Below are 22,545 nucleotides of genomic sequence, written 5' to 3'. Positions count from 1 at the left end.
GTCCTTGCTGCACCAGTGGTCGCTTTCTCACAGGCCTGAGGGCTGCGGGTGCAGTACTTCTCCAGGCGACAGATATCTTCGTCCCAGGCAGTCATGGTCAGGGGGTCCTCGGGATTCCCTTTGCAGGCATCGTTGTGGGGGTGCAGAGAGGTCAGCCCAGGGTGGACATGTCGTCAGAGTCGCCTGGGGATCCTCTCTAGGTCGTTGGTTTCTCTAGACACTGGCCAGGGGCGTCGGGTGCAGAGTGGTGGTGACTCGCGCTTCTGGAGTGAGGTGACAGTCCTTTTAAAGATGGTTTCTTCTTTCTTGGTTGGACAGGTCCGCTGTCCAAGGGAGTTCTTGATCCTTCTTGGGTGCAGGGCAGTCCTCTGAGTCGGCAGAGGTCGCTGGGCCCGCAGGATCCATTACTGTTTGTTGTGCAGATTCTCTGAAGCAGGAGACAGGCCGGTAGGGCTGGGGCCAAAGCACTTGTCGTCTTCCTTCTCCTCTGCTGGGTATTTCAGGTCAGCAGTCCTTTTTCTTTGTAGGTCATCAGGAATCTGAAGAGCTGGGTTTGGGGTCACCCCTAAATACTGAATGTAGGGGTGTATTAGGGTCACAGGGTAGTAGCTAATGGCTACTGTCCTTGAGGGTGGCTACACCAACCCTATCGAGCTAAATCCTCCAAAACAAGATGGAGGATTTTCCAAGGAGAGGGTCACTTCAGCTCTGTCGCCTTAGGGGTGGACCTGGCTGAGGGGGTGACTCCTCTTTGTTTTTATCATTATTTCCCCAGACTTGCCGCCAAAAGTGGGGGCTGTGTCCGGGGAGTGGGCATCTCCACTAGCTGGAGTACCCTGGGGCATTGTAACACCTGGCTTGAGTCTTTGAGGCTCACTGCCAGGTGTTACAGTCCCTGCAGGGGGAGGTGTGAAGCACCTCCACCCAGGACAGGCTTTGTTTCTGACCACAGAGTGCGCAAAGGCACTCACCCATGTGGTCAGAAACTCGTCTGGAAGTGGCAGGCTAGCACAGACCGGTCAGTCACACACTAACAGTAGGGCTAACATACAGGGGGCATCTCTAAGATGCCCTCTGTGTGCATTTTTCAATAAATCCCACACTGGCATCAGTGTGGGTTTATTGTGCTGAGAATTCTGATACCACACTTCTCAGTATTCAGTGTAGCCATTATGGAACTGTGGAGTTTGTGTTTGACAAACTCCCAGACCATATACTCAATATGGCTACCCTGCAGTTACAATGTCTAAGAATGGACTTAGAACTGTAGGGGCACCGTGTTCATGCAGCTATGCCCTCACTTCTGGTATAGTGCACCCTGCCTTTGGGCTGTAAGGCCTGCTATAGGGGTGAGTTACCTATGCCACAGGCAGTGGTTTGTGGGCATGGCAACCTGAGGGGAGTGCCATGTCGACTTTGTCTTTTCTCCCCACCAGCACACACAAGCTGCCAGGCAGTGTGCATGGGCTGAGTGAGGAGTCCCCAGGGTGGCATAATACATACTGCAGCCCTTAGGGACCTTCCCTGGCCACAGGGCCCTTGCTACCAGGGGTATCTTTTACAAGAGACTTAACTGTGTGCCAGGGCTGTGCCAATGGTGGAAACAACTGTACAGTTTTAGGGAAAGAACACTGGTGCTGGGGCCTGGGTAGCAGGGTACCAGAACACTTCCAGTCAAAGCTGGCATCAACAAAATGCAAAAAGTTAGGTGGTAACCATGCCCACAGTGGCATTTTCCTACAGCGTACCATAGTGGCATTGAGCGAGCACCTGTTATCCATTAGTGCCCAGGTGACTGGTTGGGAGCTCAGTATGAAATCTTGTGCAAGCCCCAGGAAGTGCCTGGTATCGGCACACACGTGGTGTTCTGTTTCTGATTTCTAAGACGTATCATGCTGAGTCAGTGCGTGTGCTAAAGAGACTGAAAATAACCGAGACTATTTTAACACATAACCTTCCCAAGGGCATACAGGTCATTGCTTCAGTGGTTTCTGCCTGCAATATCAGTGTATGGTTGTCCAGGTTTCCTCACTCAGTAACACTAAGCAGTGTTTGCTTGTAATTTATTCCTGGAGGGTCAGCTCAGTCAAGCTGGCCTGATAGTAAATTTCAGTGTTCCTCATAGCATTGTGATATGGGTGTTCGAGGTTGAGGGACCTGCTGGTCTGGTGCCCAGCAGTAGTAGCTAAAAAGTGACGGAACCTACTGAGTTTACTGTGATCCTGTCTTCTTGTGGGGGTCTTATTTGCACCGCTGATGTTCCTTCCTCAGATCCTAAGGTGCCCCGGCCTGATTCCTCAGAGGAGGAGGAGGAGGAGGCGGCGGCGGCGGCAACAACAACACCCAGAGAAGATGCCAGGGCGGACCAAGAAGACCAGCAGCAGAAGACCTCCAAGAAATCACCCATATCCCTTGGGAAGAAGATGGGAATCTTTGCAGGCTTCAATCCATCGGCTATTAAGGTGATGTGAGCTCCTTGTGTGTTTGTAGAGGGATGCAGTCAGCAGAGGTGGAAGGTAGGCCTGCAGAGAAAGGCGTGCCCATGCAGAGAGAGGGGAACATGACAGGCACAGAGGCACATAGAATACATCATAGCAGACCGTCAGACACGTGTCCGAAGAGAAAGACATGTCCACGAAGCGAGACAGGAAAACATGACAGGGGATGAGAAATAAACATAGGCACATGGAACACAGGTGAAATGCACACCACCAGACAGATGTGTGGACAGAAAGACAAGTCCTTGAGAATGAGAGAAACGTGACCGAGATAGAGCCAGAAACCCATGCTCAGAGACCAGTGTCCAAGGAAAAGAGGACAGCTGACCTCCAGACACATGTCCAGAGAGAGACTGAGAAACATGCATTTTCAATGACAGGCCAAGGTTCAGGAACAGAGAACACTTCCAACACAGATGACCACGTGCAGGATGGCTGACCCACAGCCACCTGTTCTGAGAGAGAGAGAGACTGAGATGGACTGGTGTAATGACAGACAGACAGACAGACACAGTGACTCATGGAACGCAGGTGGCCACATGCAGGGTTATAGGCCTACCCAGACAGATACTAAGAAGCACAGACGAGAGAGTGTGACTGCTAGTATAACCACAGGCCCAAAGGAACTTGTTGGCAGAGGCATTGTATTAAAGGGAGTTCAAGGGGCATGAATACAGTTTTGTTCTAAAAGCGCATTGAAGCCTTCAGATATTGGCACAAATTTAATTACATAAAGGAAAGTCAGACAAAGTCGTTCTGGATATACACAGTTACCTTAGTTACAGTCTTGTGAAAAGGAAGGGGCGGTCTCCTTTGAGCCCGTCTAGGAACAGTCTGATAAGTGCTGAGAGCAGCTTTCAGGAACAGGGCGAACAGAGTGTGTCTGCTCCGGGGAGCTGTAGCAAGCAACTCACTGAGCATTCCAGCTTTGTACCCTACACATGCCTCACAGAATGCCCTTGATGTACATCACTGCACACTCCCTTTGGAGCAGTTCCTTAGCTTAGAAACACAGACATCATAGTTAATTGCCAAAATACAACTACGCATTGGGGACTGGGGGGAACGTAGGCCCCTCCGGCCATTCATGTGGTGGGTAACCCCTGCCTCTGGGCTAGGGTCTGCCTGGGGGAGATGGGCATTAAGGTGTCTCTGTCTAGCACACATACTAAAACCACTTAGTGGTTATTTGGACATTACATGTGCGTATTACCATCTGGGTTTTGTGATCAGCAGTTCTGAATTTCAGAATCTGATATTGATGTACTGTTCAGCATTTCAGAATTCCTGTGTTTGGTGAGGGTTTTCTCTTTAGCAGTTCAGAATGTCTCTGTGTGGTCAGGGTTTACTCAGCAGTTCAGAATTTCTGTGTGTGGTTAGGGTTTACTCAGCAGTTCAGAATGTCTGTGTGTGGTGAGGGTTTACTCAGCAGTTCAGAATGTCTGTGTGTGGTGAGGGTTTACTCAGCAGTTCAGAATGTCTGTATGTGGTCAGGGTTTACTCTTTAGCAGTACAGGATTTCTGTGTGTGGTGAGGGTTTGCTCTTTAGCAGTTCAGAATTCCTGTGTTTGGTTAGGGTTTATTCTTTAGCAGTTCAGAATGTTTGTGTTTGGGGAGGGTTTATTCATTAGCAATTTCCATGTGGCGAGGGTTTGCTCTTTAGCAGTTCAGAATTTCTGTGTGTGTTGAGGGTGTACTATTCAGCAGTGTAGAATTCCTGTGGTTGGTGTACTATTCAGCAGTTTAGAATTCCTTTGCTTGGTGTTGAGGTACTGGTCAGCAATTTGCATTTCCTGTGTTTGGTCAGGGTTTATTGTACAGCAGTTCAGACATCCTGTGTATGGTGTTGGTGTACTGTTCAGAATTATTTTTTCCCTTACAGGCAAAGCTGAAATCTCGGAAAGCTGCTGAGGAGGGGGAGCAGCCGAAGTCTCCTCGACAGAAAGATAACTTTCAACGGTCCAAGTCTTGCAAATTGCCATCAGAATCTGGTAAACCACTAGTGCTGCCCCCGAAGCCGGAGAAACCTGCAGGGTAAGGGTACACCTGCCAGTGCTTGTTGTGGCCATGCAGAACAGAGGTGCCTCGTGTGGATTCATTAGAGCTGTGTATATTGTGGTAGTATTGAATAGAGGTGCTTTGTGTGGACTCAGTGCACCTGTGTATATTGTGTAGTATTGAATAGAGGTGCTTTGTGTGGACTCAGTGCAGCTGTATTTGTTGTGTTAGTACAGAGGTGCTGTGTGTAGGTTCACTGTAGTTGTGTTTCTATAGAGATGCTGTGTGTAGGTTCACTGTAGCTGTGTTTCTATAGAGATGCTGTGTGTGGGCTCAGGGTAGCTCTGTTTTTATGAAAGTGCTGTGTGAGGGCTTATTGCAGGGGTGTTTCTATAGAGGGCTCAGGGTAGCTGTATTTGTACAGATGTGCTGTGTGTAGGTTCACTGTAGCTGTGTTTCTATAGAGGTGGTGTGTGTGGGCTCAGGGTTGCTGTGTTTGTACAGATGTGCTGTGTGTAGGTTCACTGTAGCTGTGTTTCTATAGAGGTGCTGTGTGTGGGCTCGGTAGCTGTTTTGTACAGAGGTGCTGTGTGTAGGTTCACTGTAGTTGTGTTTCTATAGAGGTGCTGTGTGTGGGCTCAGGGTAGGTGTGTTTCTATGAAAGTGCTGTGTGAGGGCTTAGTGCAGGGGTGTTTCCGTAGAGGTGCTGTGTGTGGGCTCAGGGTTGCTGTGTTTGTACAGAGGTGCTGTGTGTAGGTTCACTGCAGCTGTGTTTCTATAGAGGTGCTGTGTGTGGGCTCAGTAGCTGTGTTGTGGTAGTACAGAATAGAGGTGTTGGTTGTGGGCTCAGTGTGGGTGTGTTTCTATAGAGGTGGTGTGCGTGGGCTCAGCGTACCTGTGTTTGTTGTGGTAGTACAGAATAGAGGTGTTGGTTGTGGTCTCAGTGTGGGTGTGTTTCTATAGAGGTGGTGTGTGTGGGCTCAGTGTACCTGTGTTTGCTGTGGTAGCAGAGAATAGAGGTGCTGTGTGTGGGCTCAGTGTGGGTGTGTTTCTATACAGGTGCTGTTTGTGGGCGCAGTATAGCTGTTCCTCTACAAAGGTACTGTATGTGGACTCAGTGAAGAGGTGCTTTTTGTGGTAGTACAGAATAGAGGTGCTGTGTGTGGGCTCCATGTAGCAGTGTTTATTGTCTTAGTACTGAATAGAGATGCTAAGTGTGGGCACAGTGTAGCTGTGTTAGTTGTCTTCGCATTGAATAGGGATTTTGCTTGAGGACTCTGTGTAGCAGTTTGTTGTGTTAGTATTGAATGGAGGTGCCATGTGTGGGCTCCATTGTGCTGTGTTTCTCTAGAGGCTTTGTGTTTGTTGGGTATGTGCAGAAAAGGTGTGCTGAATGTGGTCTAAGTGAGCCTGTGGTTTGTCGTGCTAGTACAGAATAGCGCTGCTGGGTTTAGGCTTAATGGACGTGTGGTGTGTTGTTGCGGTGCAAAAGAGGGGTGCTGTCCTTGGCTCTCTGTGGCTGTGTTTGTTGGGTTGGTATGAAATAGAGTTGCTTCAATATAGCTCTATTTGCTGTGTTAATGCTGAAGACGGGTGCTGGGTGTGGGCGCAATGGGATGCGTTGTGTTGTGGCTGTAGAGATGAGGGGTGCTGTTTGTCATCGCAGTGGGCATGTTGTGTGTTGTGCCTGTTGTGAAGAGTGGTGCTGGGAGTGATTGTAGTGAGCATGTGGTGTTACTGTGCCTGTAGAGAAGAAGGGTGCGGGTTGTGGTCGCAGTGGGCTGTGGTGTGTTGTGTCTGTAGAAAAGAAGGTTGTGGTCGCAGTGGGCAGTTGTGTGTTGTGTCTGTAGAGAAGAAGGTTGCAGGTTGTGGTCGCAGTGGGCTCTAGTGTGTTGTGTCTGTAGAGAAGAGGGGTATTGTTTGACATCGCAGCGGGCATGTTGTGTGTTGTGCCTGTAGAGGAGTGTGGTATGGGTTGTGGTCGCAGTGGGCTGTGGTGTGTTGTGCCTGTAGAGAAGAGGGGTGTTTGACATCGCAGTGGGCATGTTGTGTGCTGTGCCTTGGAGAAGAGGGGTGCCGGTTGTGGTTACAGTGTGCATGTGTGTTGTGCCTGTAGAGAAGTAGGGGACCAGGTGTGGTCATAGTGAGCTTGTGGTGTGTTGTGCCTGTAGAGAAGTGGAGTGCGGGTTGTGGTCGCACTATTAATGTGTGTTGTGCCTGTAGAGAAGTGGGGTATGGTTGTGGTCGCAGTGGGCTGTGGTGTGTTGTGCCTGTAGAGAAGAGGGGTGTTTGTCATCGCAGTGGGCATATTGTGTGCTGTGCCTGTAGAGAAAAAAGGTACTGGTTGTGGTTGCAGTGTGCATGTGTGTTGTGCCTGTAGAGAAGAGGGGTGCCAGGTGTGGTCGTAGTGAGCTTGTGGTGTGTTGTGCCTGTGGGGTGAGGGTTGTGGTCGCAGTATTAATGTGTGTTGTGCCTGTAAAGAAGTGGGGTACGGTTGTGGTCGCAGAGGGGTGTGGTGTGTTGTGCCTGTAGAGAATAGGGGTGTTGTTTTTCACCGCAGTGTGCATGTTGTGCGTTGTGCCTGTAGAGAAGGGAGGTGCTGTTTGTCAACGCAGTGGGCATGTTGTGCCTGTAGAGAAGAGGGGTGCCGGGTGTGGTTGCAGTGTGCATGTGTGTTGTGCCTGTAGAGAAGAGGGGGGACGGATGTGCTTGCAGTGTGCTTGTGTGTTGTGCCTGTGGAGAGAAGTGTGCCAGGTGTGCTTGCAGTGTGCATGTGTGTTGTGCCTGGAGTGAGAGCGGTGCCGGGTGTGGTTGCAGTGTGCATGTGTGTTGTGCCTATAGAGAGAGGGGTGCCGGTTCTGGTTGCACTGATCTTGTGGTGTGTTGTGCCTGTAAGGAAGAGGAGAGCTGGGTGTGGTTGTAGTGAGCTTGTGATGTGTTGTGTCTGTAGAGAGAGGGGTGCTGGGTATTGTTATAGTGATCTTGTGGTGTGTTGTGCCTCTAAGGAAGAGGAGAGCTTGGTGTGGTTGTAGTGATCTTGTGGTGTGTTGTGCCTGTAAGGAGGAGGAGAGCTGGGTGTGGTTGTAGTGATCTTGTGGTGTGCTGTGCCTGTAGAGAGAGGGGTGCCTGGTGTGGTTGTAGTGATCTTGGGGTGTGTTGTGCCTGTAGAGCGAGGGGTGCCGGGTGTGGATGTAGTGGGCTTGTGGTGTGTTGTGCCTGTGGAGAGAGGGGTGCCGGGTGTGGTTGTAGTGATCTTGTGGTGTGTTGTGCCTGTAGAGAGAGGGGTGCAGGGTGTGGTTGTAGTGGGCTTGTGGTGTGTTGTGCCTGTAGAGAGAGGGGTGCAGAGTGTGGTTGTAGTGATCTTGTGGTGTGTTGTGCCTGTAGAGAGAGGGGTGCCGGGTGTGGTTGTAGTGGGCTTGTGGTGTTGTGCCTGTAGAGAGAGGGGTGCAGGGTGTGGTTGTAGTGATCTTGTGGTGTGTTGTGCCTGTAGAGAGTGGGGTGCAGGGTGTGGTTGTAGTTATCTTGTGGTGTGTTGTGCCTGTAGAGAGAGGGGTGCTGGGTGTGGTTGTAGTGATCTTGTGGTGTGTGGTGCCTGTGGAGAGAGGGGTGCCGGGTGTGGGTGTAGTGATCTTGTGGTGTGTTGTACCTGTAGAGAGAGGGGTGCCGGAAGTGGTTGTAGTGATCTTGTGGTGTGCTGTGCCTGTAGAGAGAGGGGTGCCTGGTGTAGTTGTAGTGATCTTGTGGTGTGTTGTGCCTGTAGAGAGAAGGCTGCCGGGAGTGGTTGTAGTGATCTTGTGGTGTGTTGTGCCTGTAGAGAGAGGGGTGCCGGGTGTGGTTGTAGTGATCTTGTGGTGTGTGATGCCTGTGGAGAGAGGGGTGCCGGGTGTGGGTGTAGTGATCTTGTGGTGTGTTGTGCCTGTAGAGAGAGGGATACCGGGTGTGGTTGTAGTGAGCTTGTGGTGTGTTGTGCCTGTAGAGAGAGGGCTGCCGGGTGTGGTTGTAGTATTCTTGTGGTGTGTTGTACCTGTAGAGAGAGGGGTGCCGGGTGTGGTTGTAGTGATCTTGTGGTGTGTTGTGCCTGTAGAGAGAGGGGTGCTGGGTGTGGTTGTAGTGGGCTTGTGGTGTGTTGTGCCTGTAGAGAGAGGGGTGCAGGGTGTGGTTGTAGTGATCTTGTGGTGTGTTGTGCCTGTAGAGAGAGGGGTGCTGGGTGTGGTTGTAGTGATCTTGTGGTGTGTGCTGCCTGTGGAGAGAGGGGTGCCGGGTGTGGTTGTAGTGATCTTGTGCTGTGTGGTGCCTGTAGAGAGAGGGATGCCTGGTTGTAGTGAGATTGTGGTGTGTTGTGCCTGTAGAGAGAGGGATGCCTGGTTGTAGTGAGCTTGTGGTGTGTTGTGCCTGTAGAGAGAGGGCTGCCGGGTGTGGTTGTAGTATTCTTGTGGTGTGTTGTGACTGTAGAGAGAGGGGTGCCGGGTGTGGTTGTAGTGATCTTGTGGTGTGTTGTGACTGTAGAGAGAGGGGTGCCGGGTGTGGTTGTAATAGGCTTGTGGTGTGTTGTGCCTGTAGAGAGAGGGATGCCGGGTGTGGTTGTAGTGATCTTGTGGTGTGTTGTGCCTGTAGAGAGAGGGGTGCAGGCTGTGGTTGTAGTGATCTTGTGGTGTGTTGTGCCTGTAGAGAGAGAGGTGCCGGGTGTGATCGTAGTGAGCTTGTGGTGTGTTGTACCTGTAGAGAGAGGCGTGCCGGGTGTGGTTGTAGTGGGCTTGTGGTGTGTTGTGCCTGTAGAGAGAGGGATGCCGGGTGTGGTTGTAGTGGGCTTGTGGTGTGGTGTGCCTGTAGAGAGAGGGGTGCCGGGTGTGGTTTTAGTGATCTTGTGGTGTGTGCTGCCTGTGGAGAGAGGGGTGCCGGGTGTGGTTGTAGTGATCTTGTGCTGTGTGGTGCCTGTAGAGAGAGGGATGCCTGGTTGTAGTGAGATTGTGGTGTGTTGTGCCTGTAGAGAGAGGGATGCCTGGTTGTAGTGAGCTTGTGGTGTGTTGTGCCTGTAGAGAGAGGGCTGCCGGGTGTGGTTGTAGTATTCTTGTGGTGTGTTGTGACTGTAGAGAGAGGGGTGCCGGGTGTGGTTGTAGTGATCTTGTGGTGTGTTGTGCCTGTAGAGAGAGGGGTGCCGGGTGTGGTTGTAATAGGCTTGTGGTGTGTTGTGCCTGTAGAGAGAGGGATGCCGGGTGTGGTTGTAGTGATCTTGTGGTGTGTTGTGCCTGTAGAGAGAGGGGTGCAGGCTGTGGTTGTAGTGATCTTGTGGTGTGTTGTGCCTGTAGAGAGAGGGGTGCCGGGTGTGATCGTAGTGAGCTTGTGGTGTGTTGTGCCTGAAGAGAGAGGGATGCCGGGTGTGGTTGTAGTGGGCTTGTGGTGTGTTGTGCCTGTAGAGAGAGGGATGCCGGGTGTGGTTGTAGTGGGCTTGTGGTGTGGTGTGCCTGTAGAGAGAGGGGTGCCGGGTGTGGTTGTAGTGATCTTGCGGTGTGTTGTGCCTGTAGAGAGAGGGGTGCCGGGTGTGGTTGTAGTGATCTTGTGGTGTGTTGTGCCTGTAGAGAGAGGGGTGCAGGGTGTGGTTGTAGTGGGCTTGTGGTGTGTTGTGCCTGTAGAGAGAGGGATGCCGGGTGTGGTTGTAGTGGGCTTGTGGTGTGTTGTGCCTGTAGAGAGAGGGGTGCCTGGTGTAGTTGTAGTGATCTTGTGGTGTGTTGTGCCTGTAGAGAGAGGGCTGCCGGGTGTGGTTGTAGTGAGCGTGTGGTGCCTGTAGAGAGAGGGGTGCCGGGTGTGGTTGTAGTGAGCTTGTGGTGTGTTGTGCCTGTAGAGAGAGGGGTGCCGGGTGTGGTTGTAGTGAGCTTGTGGTGTGTTGTGCCTGTAGAGAGAGGGGTGCCGGGTGTGGTTGTAGTGATCTTGTGGCGTGTGGTCCCTGTGGAGAGCGGGGTGTGGTTGTAGTGATCTTGTGGTGTGTTGTGCCTGTAGAGAGAGGGTTGCCGGGTGTGGTTGTAGTGATCTTGTGGTGTGTTGTGCCTGTAGAGAGAGAGGGGTGCGGGGTGTGGTTGTAGCGATCTTGTGGTGTGTTGTCGCTGTAGAGAGAGGGGTGCCGGGTGTGGTTGTAGTGAGCTTGTGGTGTGTTGTGCCTGTAGAGAGAGGGGTGCTGGGTGTGGTTGTAGTGATCTTGTGGCGTGTGGTGCCTGTGGAGAGAGGGGTGCAGGGTGTGGTTGTAGTGATCTTGTGGTGTGTTGTGCATGTAGAGAGAGGGTTGCCGGGTGTGGTTGTAGTGATCTTGTGGTGTGTTGTGCCTGTAGAGAGAGAGGGCTGCCGGGTGTGGTTGTAGTATTCTTGTGGTGTGTTGTGACTGTAGAGAGAGGGGTGCCGGGTGTGGTTGTAGTGATCTTGTGGTGTGTTGTGCCTGTAGAGAGAGGGGTGCCGGGTGTGGTTGTAGTGGGCTTGTGGTGTGTTGTGCCTGTAGAGAGAGGGATGCCGGGTGTGGTTGTAGTGATCTTGTGGTGTGTTGTGCCTGTAGAGAGAGGGGTACCGGTGTGGTTGTAGTGGGCTTGTGGTGTGTTGTGCCTGTAGAGAGAGGGATGCCGGGTGTGGTTGTAGTGATCTTGTGGTGTGTTGTGCCTGTAGAGAGAGTGGTGCCGGGTGTGGTTGTAGTGAGCTTGTGGTGTTCTGTGCCTGTAGAGAGAAGGGTGCAGGGTGTGGTTGTAGTGATCTTGTGGTGTGTTGTGCCTGTAGAGAAAGGGGTGCCGGGTGTGATCGTAGTGAGCTTGTGGTGTGTTGTGCCTGTAGAGAGAGAGCTGCCGGGTGTGGTTGTAGTATTCTTGTGCTGTGTTGTGCCTGTAGAGAGAGTGGTGCCGGGTGTGGTTGTAGTGGGCTTGTGGTGTGTTGTGCCTGTAGAGAGAGGGGTGCCGGGTGTGGTTGTAGTGATCTTGTGGTGTGTTGTGCCTGTAGAGAGAGGGATGCTGGGTGTGGTTGTAGTGGGCTTGTGGTGTGTTGTGCCTGTAGAGAGATGGATGCCGGGTGTGGTTGTAGTGGGCTTGTGGTGTGTTGTGCTTGTAGAGAGAGGGGTGCCGGGTGTGGTTGTAGTGATCTTGTGGTGTGTTGTGCCTGTAGAGAGAGGGGTGCCGGGTGTGGTTGTAGTGATCTTGTGGTGTGTTGTGCCTGTAGAGAGAGGGGTGCCGGGTGTGGTTGTAGTGATCTTGTGGTGTGTTGTGCCTGTAGAGAGAGGGGTGCCGAGTGTGGTTGTATTGGGCTTGTGGTGTGTTGTGCCTGTAGAGAGAGGGATGCCGGGTGTGGTTGTGGTGGGCTTGTGGTGTGTTGTGCCTGTAGAGAGAGGGGTGCTGGGTGTGGTTGTAGTGATCTTGTGGTGTGTTGTGCCTGTAGAGAGAGGGATGCCTGGTTGTAGTGAGCTTGTGGTGTGTTGTGCCTGTAGAGAGAGGGCTGCCGGGTGTGGTTGTAGTATTCTTGTGGTGTGTTGTGACTGTAGAGAGAGGGGTGCCGGGTGTGGTTGTAGTATTCTTGTGCTGTGTTGTGCCTGTAGAGAGAGTGGTGCCGGGTGTGGTTGTAGTGGGCTTGTGGTGTGTTGTGCCTGTAGAGAGAGGGATGCCGGGTGTGGTTGTAGTGGGCTTGTGGTGTGTTGTGCCTGTAGAGAGAGGGATGCCGGGTGTGGTTGTAGTGGGCTTGTGGTGTGTTGTGCCTGTAGAGAGAGGGATGCCGGGTGTGGTTGTAGTGGGCTTGTGGTGTGGTGTGCCTGTAGAGAGAGGGGTGCCGGGTGTGGTTGTAGTGATCTTGTGGTGTGTGCTGCCTGTGGAGAGAGGGGTGCCGGGTGTGGTTGTAGTGATCTTGTGCTGTGTGGTGCCTGTAGAGAGATGGATGCCTGGTTGTAGTGAGATTGTGGTGTGTTGTGCCTGTAGAGAGAGGGATGCCTGGTTGTAGTGAGCTTGTGGTGTGTTGTGCCTGTAGAGAGAGGGCTGCCGGGTGTGGTTGTAGTATTCTTGTGGTGTGTTGTGACTGTAGAGAGAGGGGTGCCGGGTGTGGTTGTAGTGATCTTGTGGTGTGTTGTGCCTGTAGAGAGAGGGGTGCCGGGTGTGGTTGTAATAGGCTTGTGGTGTGTTGTGCCTGTAGAGAGAGGGGTGCAGGCTGTGGTTGTTGTGATCTTGTGGTGTGTTGTGCCTGTAGAGAGAGGGGTGCCGGGTGTGATCGTAGTGAGCTTGTGGTGTGTTGTGCCTGAAGAGAGAGGGATGCTGGGTGTGGTTGTAGTGGGCTTGTGGTGTGTTGTGCCTGTAGAGAGAGGGATGCCGGGTGTGGTTGTAGTGGGCATGTGGTGTGGTGTGCCTGTAGAGAGAGGGGTGCCGGGTGTGGTTGTAGTGATCTTGCGGTGTGTTGTGCCTGTAGAGAGAGGGGTGCCGGGTGTGGTTGTAGTGATCTTGTGGTGTGTTGTGCCTGTAGAGAGAGGGGTGCCGGGTGTGGTTGTAGTGGGCTTGTGGTGTGTTGTGCCTGTAGAGAGAGGGATGCCGGGTGTGGTTGTAGTGGGCTTGTGGTGTGTTGTGCCTGTAGAGAGAGGGGTGCCTGGTGTAGTTGTAGTGATCTTGTGGTGTGTTGTGCCTGTAGAGAGAGGGCTGCCGGGTGTGGTTGTAGTGAGCGTGTGGTGCCTGTAGAGAGAGGGGTGCCGGGTGTGGTTGTAGTGAGCTTGTGGTGTGTTGTGCCTGTAGAGAGAGGGGTGCCGGGTGTGGTTGTAGTGAGCTTGTGGTGTGTTGTGCCTGTAGAGAGAGGAGTGCCGGGTGTGGTTGTAGTGATCTTGTGGCGTGTGGTGCCTGTGGAGAGAGGGGTGCGGGGTGTGGTTGTAGTGATCTTGTGGTGTGTTGTGCCTGTAGAGAGAGGGTTGCCGGGTGTGGTTGTAGTGATCTTGTGGTGTGTTGTGCCTGTAGAGAGAGAGGGGTGCGGGGTGTGGTTGTAGTGATCTTGTGGTGTGTTGTCGCTGTAGAGAGAGGGGTGCCGGGTGTGGTTGTAGTGAGCTTGTGGTGTGTTGTGCCTGTAGAGAGAGGGGTGCTGGGTGTGGTTGTAGTGATCTTGTGGCGTGTGGTGCCTGTGGAGAGAGGGGTGCAGGGTGTGGTTGTAGTGATCTTGTGGTGTGTTGTGCATGTAGAGAGAGGGTTGCCGGGTGTGGTTGTAGTGATCTTGTGGTGTGTTGTGCCTGTAGAGAGAGAGGGCTGCCGGGTGTGGTTGTAGTATTCTTGTGGTGTGTTGTGACTGTAGAGAGAGGGGTGCCGGGTGTGGTTGTAGTGATCTTGTGGTGTGTTGTGCCTGTAGAGAGAGGGGTGCCGGGTGTGGTTGTAGTGGGCTTGTGGTGTGTTGTGCCTGTAAAGAGAGGGGTACCGGTGTGGTTGTAGTGGGCTTGTGGTGTGTTGTGCCTGTAGAGAGAGGGATGCCGGGTGTGGTTGTAGTGATCTTGTGGTGTGTTGTGCCTGTAGAGAGAGTGGTGCCGGGTGTGGTTGTAGTGAGCTTGTGGTGTTCTGTGCCTGTAGAGAGAAGGGTGCAGGGTGTGGTTGTAGTGATCTTGTGGTGTGTTGTGCCTGTAGAGAAAGGGGTGCCGGGTGTGATCGTAGTGAGCTTGTGGTGTGTTGTGCCTGTAGAGAGAGAGCTGCCGGGTGTGGTTGTAGTATTCTTGTGCTGTGTTGTGCCTGTAGAGAGAGTGGTGCCGGGTGTGGTTGTAGTGATCTTGTGGTGTGTTGTGCCTGTAGAGAGAGGGATGCCGGGTGTGGTTGTAGTGGGCTTGTGGTGTGTTGTGCCTGTAGAGAGAGGGATGCCGGGTGTGGTTGTAGTGGGCTTGTGGTGTGTTGTGCTTGTAGAGAGAGGGGTGTGGTTGTAGTGATCTTGTGGTGTGTTGTGCCTGTAGAGAGAGGGGTGCAGGCTGTGGTTGTTGTGATCTTGTGGTGTGTTGTGCCTGTAGAGAGAGGGGTGCCGGGTGTGATCGTAGTGAGCTTGTGGTGTGTTGTGCCTGAAGAGAGAGGGATGCCGGGTGTGGTTGTAGTGGGCTTGTGGTGTGTTGTGCCTGTAGAGAGAGGGATGCCGGGTGTGGTTGTAGTGGGCTTGTGGTGTGGTGTGCCTGTAGAGAGAGGGGTGCCGGGTGTGGTTGTAGTGATCTTGCGGTGTGTTGTGCCTGTAGAGAGAGGGGTGCCGGGTGTGGTTGTAGTGATCTTGTGGTGTGTTGTGCCTGTTGAGAGAGGGGTGCCGGGTGTGGTTGTAGTGGGCTTGTGGTGTGTTGTGCCTGTAGAGAGAGGGATGCCGGGTGTGGTTGTAGTGGGCTTGTGGTGTGTTGTGCCTGTAGAGAGAGGGGTGCCTGGTGTAGTTGTAGTGATCTTGTGGTGTGTTGTGCCTGTAGAGAGAGGGCTGCCGGGTGTGGTTGTAGTGAGCGTGTGGTGCCTGTAGAGAGAGGGGTGCCGGGTGTGGTTGTAGTGAGCTTGTGGTGTGTTGTGCCTGTAGAGAGAGGGGTGCCGGGTGTGGTTGTAGTGATCTTGTGGTGTGTTGTGCCTGTAGAGAGAGGGTTGCCGGGTGTGGTTGTAGTGATCTTGTGGTGTGTTGTGCCTGTAGAGAGAGAGGGGTGCGGGGTGTGGTTGTAGTGATCTTGTGGTGTGTTGTCGCTGTAGAGAGAGGGGTGCCGGGTGTGGTTGTAGTGAGCTTGTGGTGTGTTGTGCCTGTAGAGAGAGGGGTGCTGGGTGTGGTTGTAGTGATCGTGTGGTGCCTGTGGAGAGAGGGGTGCAGGGTGTGGTTGTAGTGATCTTGTGGTGTGTTGTGCATGTAGAGAGAGGGTTGCCGGGTGTGGTTGTAGTGATCTTGTGGTGTGTTGTGCCTGTAGAGAGAGAGGGCTGCCGGGTGTGGTTGTAGTATTCTTGTGGTGTGTTGTGACTGTAGAGAGAGGGGTGCCGGGTGTGGTTGTAGTGATCTTGTGGTGTGTTGTGCCTGTAGAGAGAGGGGTGCCGGGTGTGGTTGTAGTGGGCTTGTGGTGTGTTGTGCCTGTAAAGAGAGGGGTACCGGTGTGGTTGTAGTGGGCTTGTGGTGTGTTGTGCCTGTAGAGAGAGGGATGCCGGGTGTGGTTGTAGTGATCTTGTGGTGTGTTGTGCCTGTAGAGAGAGTGGTGCCGGGTGTGGTTGTAGTGAGCTTGTGGTGTTCTGTGCCTGTAGAGAGAAGGGTGCAGGGTGTGGTTGTAGTGATCTTGTGGTGTGTTGTGCCTGTAGAGAAAGGGGTGCCGGGTGTGATCGTAGTGAGCTTGTGGTGTGTTGTGCCTGTAGAGAGAGAGCTGCCGGGTGTGGTTGTAGTATTCTTGTGGTGTGTTGTGCCTGTAGAGAGAGGGGTGCCGGGTGTGGTTGTAGTGATCTTGTGGTGTGTTGTGCCTGTAGAGAGAGGGATGCCGGGTGTGGTTGTAGTGGGCTTGTGGTGTGTTGTGCCTGTAGAGAGAGGGATGCCGGGTGTGGTTGTAGTGGGCTTGTGGTGTGTTGTGCTTGTAGAGAGAGGGGTGCCGGGTGTGGTTGTAGTGATCTTGTGGTGTGTTGTGCCTGTAGAGAGAGGGGTGCCGGGTGTGGTTGTAGTGATGTTCTGGTGTGTTGTGCCTGTAGAGAGAGGGGTGCCGGGTGTGGTTGTAGTGATCTTGTGGTGTGTTGTGCCTGTAGAGAGAGGGGTGCCGAGTGTGGTTGTATTGGGCTTGTGGTGTGTTGTGCCTGTGGAGAGAGGGATGCCGGGTGTGGTTGTGGTGGGCTTGTGGTGTGTTGTGCCTGTAGAGCAGGGTGTGGTTGTAGTGGGCTCGTGGTGTGTTGTGCCTGTAGAGAGAGGGATGCCGGGTGTGGTTGTAGTGGGCTTGTGGTGTGTTGTGCCTGTAGAGAGAGGGGTGCCGGGTGTGGTTGTAGTGAGCTTCTGGTGTGTTGTGCCTGTAGAGAGAGGGGTGCCGGGTGTGGTTGTAGTGATCTTGTGGTGTGTTGTGCCTGTAGAGAGAGGGGTGCCGGGTGTGGTTGTAGTGATCTTGTGGTGTGGTGTGACTGTAGAGAGGGGTGCCGGGTGTGATTGTAGTGAGCTTGTGGTGTGTTTTGCCTGTAGAGAGAGGGGTGCTGGGTGTGGTTGTAGTGATCTTGTGGTGTGTTGTGCCTGTAGAGAGAGGGGTGCCGGGTGTGGTTGTAGTGATCTTGTGGTGTGTTGTGCCTGTAGAGAGAGGGGTGCCGAGTGTGGTTGTAGTGATCTTGTGGTGTGGTGTGCCTGTAGAGAGAGTGGTGCCGGGTGTGGTTGTAGTGAGCTTGTGGTGTTCTGTGCCTGTAGAGAGAGGGGCGCAGGGTGTGGTTGTAGTGATCTTGTGGTGTGTTGTGCCTGTAGAGAGAGGGGTGCCGGGTGTGATCGTAGTGAGCTTGTGGTGTGTTGTGCCTGTAGAGAGAGGGCTGCCGGGTGTGGTTGTAGTATTCTTGTGGTGTGTTGTGCCTGTAGAGAGAGTGGTGCCGGGTGTGGTTGTAGTGATCTTGTGGTTTGTTGTGCCTATAGAGAGAAGGGTGCAGGGTGTGGTTGTAGTCATCTTTTGGTGTGTTGTGCCTGTAGAGAGAAGGGTGCCAGGTGTGGTTGTAGTGATCTTGTGGTGTGGTGTGCCTGTAGAGAGAGGGGTGCCGGGTGTGGTTGTAGTGAGCTTGTGGTGTGTTGTACCTGTAGAGAGAGGCGTGCCGGGTGTGGTTGTAGTGGGCTTGTGGTGTGTTGTGCCTGAAGAGAGAGGGATGCCGGGTGTGGTTGTAGTGGGCTTGTGGTGTGTTGTGCCTGTAGAGAGAGGGATGCTGGGTGTGGTTGTAGTGGGCTTGTGGTGTGTTGTGCCTGTAGAGAGAGGGGTGCCTGGTGTAGTTGTAGTGATCTTGTGGTGTGTTGTGCCTGTAGAGAGAGGGGTGCCGGGTGTGGTTGTAGTGAGCTTGTGGTGTGTTGTGCCTGTAGAGAGAGGGTGCCGGGTGTGGTTGTAGTGATCTTGTGGTGTGTTGTGCCTGTAGAGAGAGGGGTGCCGGGTGTGGTTGTAGTGATCTTGTGGCGTGTGGTGCCTGTGGAGAGAGGGATGCGGGGTGTGGTTGTAGTGATCTTGTGGTGTGTTGTGCCTGTAGAGAGAGGGTTGCCGGGTGTGGTTGTAGTGATCTTGTGGTGTGTTGTGCCTGTAGAGAGAGAGGGGTGCGGGGTGTGGTTGTAGTGATCTTGTGGTGTGTTGTCGCTGTAGAGAGTGGGGTGCCGGGTGTGGTTGTAGTGAGCTTGTGGTGTGTTGTGCCTGTAGAGAGAGGGGTGCTGGGTGTGGTTGTAGTGGTCTTGTGGCGTGTGGTGCCTGTGGAGAGAGGGGTGCAGGGTGTGGTTGTAGTGATCTTTTGGTGTGTTGTGCCTGTAGAGAGAAGGGTGCCAGGTGTGGTTGTAGTGATCTTGTGGTGTGGTGTGCCTGTAGAGAGAGGGGTGCCGGGTGTGGTTGTAGTGAGCTTGTGGTGTGTTGTACCTGTAGAGAGAGGCGTGCCGGGTGTGGTTGTAGTGGGCTTGTGGTGTGTTGTGCCTGAAGAGAGAGGGATGCCGGGTGTGGTTGTAGTGGGCTTGTGGTGTGTTGTGCCTGTAGAGAGAGGGATGCCGGGTGTGGTTGTAGTGGGCTTGTGGTGTGTTGTGCCTGTAGAGAGAGGGGTGCCTGGTGTAGTTGTAGTGATCTTGTGGTGTGTTGTGCCTGTAGAGAGAGGGCTGCCGGGTGTGGTTGTAGTGAGCTTGTGGTGTGTTGTGCCTGTAGAGAGAGGGTGCCGGGTGTGGTTGTAGTGATCTTGTGGTGTGTTGTGCCTGTAGAGAGAGGGGTGCCGGGTGTGGTTGTAGTGATCTTGTGGCGTGTGGTGCCTGTGGAGAGAGGGATGCGGGGTGTGGTTGTAGTGATCTTGTGGTGTGTTGTGCCTGTAGAGAGAGGGTTGCCGGGTGTGGTTGTAGTGATCTTGTGGTGTGTTGTGCCTGTAGAGAGAGAGGGGTGCGGGGTGTGGTTTTAGTGATCTTGTGGTGTGTTGTCGCTGTAGAGAGAGGGGTGCCGGGTGTGGTTGTAGTGAGCTTGTGGTGTGTTGTGCCTGTAGAGAGAGGGGTGCTGGGTGTGGTTGTAGTGATCTTGTGGCGTGTGGTGCCTGTGGAGAGAGGGGTGCAGGGTGTGGTTGTAGTGATCTTGTGGTGTGTTGTGCCTGTAGAGAGAGGGTTGCCGGGTGTGGTTGTAGTGATCTTGTGGTGTGTGGTGCCTGTGGAGAGAGGGGTGCAGGGTGTGGTTGTAGTGATCTTGTGGTGTGTTGTGCCTGTAGAGAGAGGGTTGCCGGGTGTGGTTGTAGTGATCTTGTGGTGTGTTGTGCCTGTAGAGAGAGAGGGCTGCCGGGTGTGGTTGTAGTATTCTTGTGGTGTGTTGTGACTGTAGAGAGAGGGGTGCCGGATGTGGTTGTAGTGATCTTGTGGTGTGTTGTGCCTGTAGAGAGAGGGGTGCCGGGTGTGGTTGTAGTGGGCTTGTGGTGTGTTGTGCCTGTAAAGAGAGGGGTACCGGGTGTGGTTGTAGTAGGCTTGTGGTGTGTTGTGCCTGTAGAGAGAGGGATACCGGGTGTGGTTGTAGTGATCTTGTGGTGTGTTGTGCCTATAGAGAGAGTGGTGCAGGGTGTGGTTGTAGTGAGCTTGTGGTGTTCTGTGCCTGTAGAGAGAAGGGTGCAGGGTGTGGTTGTAGTGATCTTGTGGTGTGTTGTGCCTGTAGAGAGAGGGGTGCCGGGTGTGATCGTAGTGAGCTTGTGGTGTGTTGTGCCTGTAGAGAGAGAGAGCTGCCTGGTGTGGTTGTAGTATTCTTGTGCTGTGTTGTGCCTGTAGAGAGAGTGGTGCCGGGTGTGGTTGTAGTGATCTTGTGGTGTGTTGTGCCTGTAGAGAGAGGGGTGCCGGGTGTGGTTGTAGTGATCTTGTGGTGTGTTGTGCCTGTAGAGAGAGGGGTGCCGGGTGTGGTTGTAGTGGGCTTGTGGTGTGTTATGCTTGTAGAGAGAGGGATGCCGGGTGTGGTTGTAGTGGGCTTGTGGTGTGTTGTGCCTGTAGAGAGAGGGATGCCGGGTGTGGTTGTAGTGGGCTTGTGGTGTGTTGTGCCTGTAGAGAGAGGGATGCCGGGTGTGGTTGTAGTGAGCTGGTGGTGTGTTGTGCCTGTAGAGAGAGGGGTGCCGGGTGTGGTTGTAGTGATTTTGTGGTGTGTTGTGCCTGTAGAGAGAGGGGTGCCGGGTGTGGTTGTAGTGATCTTGTGGTTTGTTGTGCCTGTAGAGAGAGGGGTGCCGAGTGTGGTTGTAGTGGGCTTGTGGTGTGTTGTGCCTGTAGAGAGAGGGATGCCGGGTGTGGTTGTGGTGGGCTTGTGGTGTGTTGTGCCTGTAGAGCAGGGTGTGGTTGTAGTGGGCTTGTGGTGTGTTGTACCTGTACAGAGAGGGGTGCCGGGTGTGGTTGTAGTGATCTTGTGGTGTGTTGTGCCTGTAGAGAGAGGGGTGCCGGGTGTGGTTGTAGTGATCTTGTGGTGTGGTGTGCCTGTAGAGAGGGGTGCCGGGTGTGATTGTAGTGAGCTTGTGGTGTGTTGTGCATGTACACAGAGGGGTGCCGGGTGTGGTTGTAGTGATCTTGTGGTGTGCTGTGCATGTAGAGAGAGGGGCGCCGGGTGTGGTTGTAGTGATCTTGTGGTGTGTTGTGCCTGTAGAGAGAGGGGTGCCGAGTGTGGTTGTAGTGATCTTGTGGTGTGGTGTGCCTGTAGAGAGAGTGGTGCCGGGTGTGGTTGTAGTGAGCTTGTGGTGTTCTGTGCCTGTAGAGAGAGGGGTGCAGGGTGTGGTTGTAGTGATCTTGTGGTGTGTTGTGCCTATAGAGAGAGGGGTGCCGGGTGTGATCGTAGTGAGCTTGTGGTGTGTTGTGCCTGTAGAGAGAGGGCTGCCGGGTGTGGTTGTAGTATTCTTGTGGTGTGTTGTTCCTGTAGAGAGAGTGGTGCCGGGTGTGGTTGTAGTGATCTTGTGGTGTGTTGTGCCTGTAGAGAGAGGGGTGCAGGGTGTGGTTGTAGTCTTTTGGTGTGATGTGCCTGTAGAGAGAGGGGTGCCGGGTGTGGTTGTAGTGAGCGTGTGGTGCCTGTAGAGAGAGGGGTTGTCGGGTGTGGTTGTAGTGAGCTTGTGGTGTGTTGTGCCTGTAGAGAGAGGGGTGCCGGGTGTGGTTGTAGTGATCTTGTGGTGTTGTGCCTGTAGAGATAGAGGGGTGCAGGGTGTGGTTGTAGTGATCTTGTGGTGTGTTGTCGCTGTAGAGAGAGGGGTGCCGGGTGTGGTTGTAGTGATCTTGTGGTGTGTGATGCCTGTGGAGAGAGGGGTGCCGGATGTGGGTGTAGTGATCTTCTTGTGTGTTGTGCCTGTAGAGAAAGGGATGCTGGGTGTGGTTGTAGTGATCTTGTGGTGTGTGATGCCTGTGGAGAGAGGGGTGCCGGATGTGGGTGTAGTGATCTTCTCGTGTGTTGTGCCTGTAGAGAAAGGGATGCTGGGTGTGGTTGTAGTGAGCTTGTGATGTGTTGTGCCTGTAGAGAGAGGGCTGCCGGGTGTGGTTGTAGTATTCTTGTGGTGTGTTGTGCCTGTAGAGAGAGGGGTGCCGCGTGTGGTTGTAGTGATCTTGTGGTGTGTTGTGCCTGTATAGAGAGGGGTGCCGGGTGTGGTTGAAGTGGGCTTGTGGTGTGTTGTGCCTGTAGAGAGTGGGGTGCAGGGTGTGGTTGTAGTGATCTTGTGGTGTGTTGTGCCTGTAGAGAGAGGGGTGCCGGGTGTGGTTGTAGTGATCTTGTGGTGTGTTGTGCCTGTAGAGAGAGGGGTGCAGGGTGGGGTTGTAGTGATCTTGTGGTGTGTTGTGCCTGTAGAGAGAGGGATGCCTGGTTGTAGTGAGCTTGTGGTGTGTTGTGCCTGTAGAGAGAGGGCTGCCGGGTGTGGTTGTAGTATTCTTGTGGTGTGTTGTGACTGTAGAGAGAGGGGTGCCGGGTGTGGTTGCAGTGATCTTGTGGTGTGTTGTGCCTGTACAGAGAGGGGTGCTGGGTGTGGTTGTAGTGTGCTTGTGGTGTGTTGTGCCTGTAGAGAGAGGGGTGCCAGGTGTGATTGTAGTGGGCTTGTGGTGTGTTGTGCCTGTAGAGAGAGGGATACTGGGTGTGGTTGTAGTGATCTTGTGGTGTGTTGTGCCTGTAGAGAGAGTGGTGCCGGGTGTGGTTGTAGTCAGCTTGTGGTGTTCTGTGCCTGTAGAGAGAAGGGTGCAGGGTGTGGTTGTAGTGATCTTGTGGTGTGTTGTGCCTGTAGAGAGAGGGGTGCCGGGTGTGGTTGTAGTGATCTTGTGGTGTGTTGTGCCTGTAGAGAGAGGGGTGCAGGGTGTGGTTGTAGTCTTTTGGTGTGATGTGCCTGTAGAGAGAGGGGTGCCGGGTGTGGTTGTAGTGAGCGTGTGGTGCCTGTAGAGAGAGGGGTTGTCGGGTGTGGTTGTAGTGAGCTTGTGGTGTGTTGTGCCTGTAGAGAGAGGGGTGCCGGGTGTGGTTGTAGTGATCTTGTGGTGTTGTGCCTGTAGAGATAGAGGGGTGCAGGGTGTGGTTGTAGTGATCTTGTGGTGTGTTGTCGCTGTAGAGAGAGGGGTGCCGGGTGTGGTTGTAGTGATCTTGTGGTGTGTGATGCCTGTGGAGAGAGGGGGGCCGGATGTGGGTGTAGTGATCTTCTCGTGTGTTGTGCCTGTAGAGAAAGGGATGCTGGGTGTGGTTGTAGTGATCTTGTGGTGTGTGATGCCTGTGGAGAGAGGGGTGCCGGATGTGGGTGTAGTGATCTTCTCGTGTGTTGTGCCTGTAGAGAAAGGGATGCTGGGTGTGGTTGTAGTGAGCTTGTGATGTGTTGTGCCTGTAGAGAGAGGGCTGCCGGGTGTGGTTGTAGTATTCTTGTGGTGTGTTGTGCCTGTAGAGAGAGGGGTGCCGCGTGTGGTTGTAGTGATCTTGTGGTGTGTTGTGCCTGTATAGAGAGGGGTGCCGGGTGTGGTTGAAGTGGGC

At 53.6% G+C, this 22,545-nt stretch overlaps 1 protein-coding gene across 3 annotated transcripts in view; it reads left to right on the top strand.

Annotated features, from left to right (window-relative positions):
- Positions 1 to 22,545, top strand: part of TNKS1BP1 (tankyrase 1 binding protein 1) — a 583,852-nt gene that overhangs the window by 522,499 nt on the left and 38,808 nt on the right. For all 3 annotated transcript variants that reach the window (XR_011203085.1, XM_069233037.1, XM_069233036.1), the window contains exons 9-10: positions 2,272 to 2,462; positions 4,381 to 4,532. Coding sequence is in view for 2 of the 3 variants with exons in the window: in XM_069233037.1 (XP_069089138.1) it covers positions 2,272 to 2,462; positions 4,381 to 4,532 (343 nt within the window). In the remaining variant the exon portion in view is untranslated. The remainder of the gene's footprint in view (positions 1 to 2,271; positions 2,463 to 4,380; positions 4,533 to 22,545) is intronic.

The sequence above is a fragment of the Pleurodeles waltl genome, chromosome 4_2 (assembly GCF_031143425.1).
Source record: "Pleurodeles waltl isolate 20211129_DDA chromosome 4_2, aPleWal1.hap1.20221129, whole genome shotgun sequence".
In the NCBI taxonomy this organism is placed as follows: Eukaryota; Metazoa; Chordata; class Amphibia; order Caudata; family Salamandridae; genus Pleurodeles; species Pleurodeles waltl.
The sequence above is the reverse complement of the archived record's forward strand: the minus strand, read 5'-3'. Positions and strand labels throughout refer to the sequence as shown.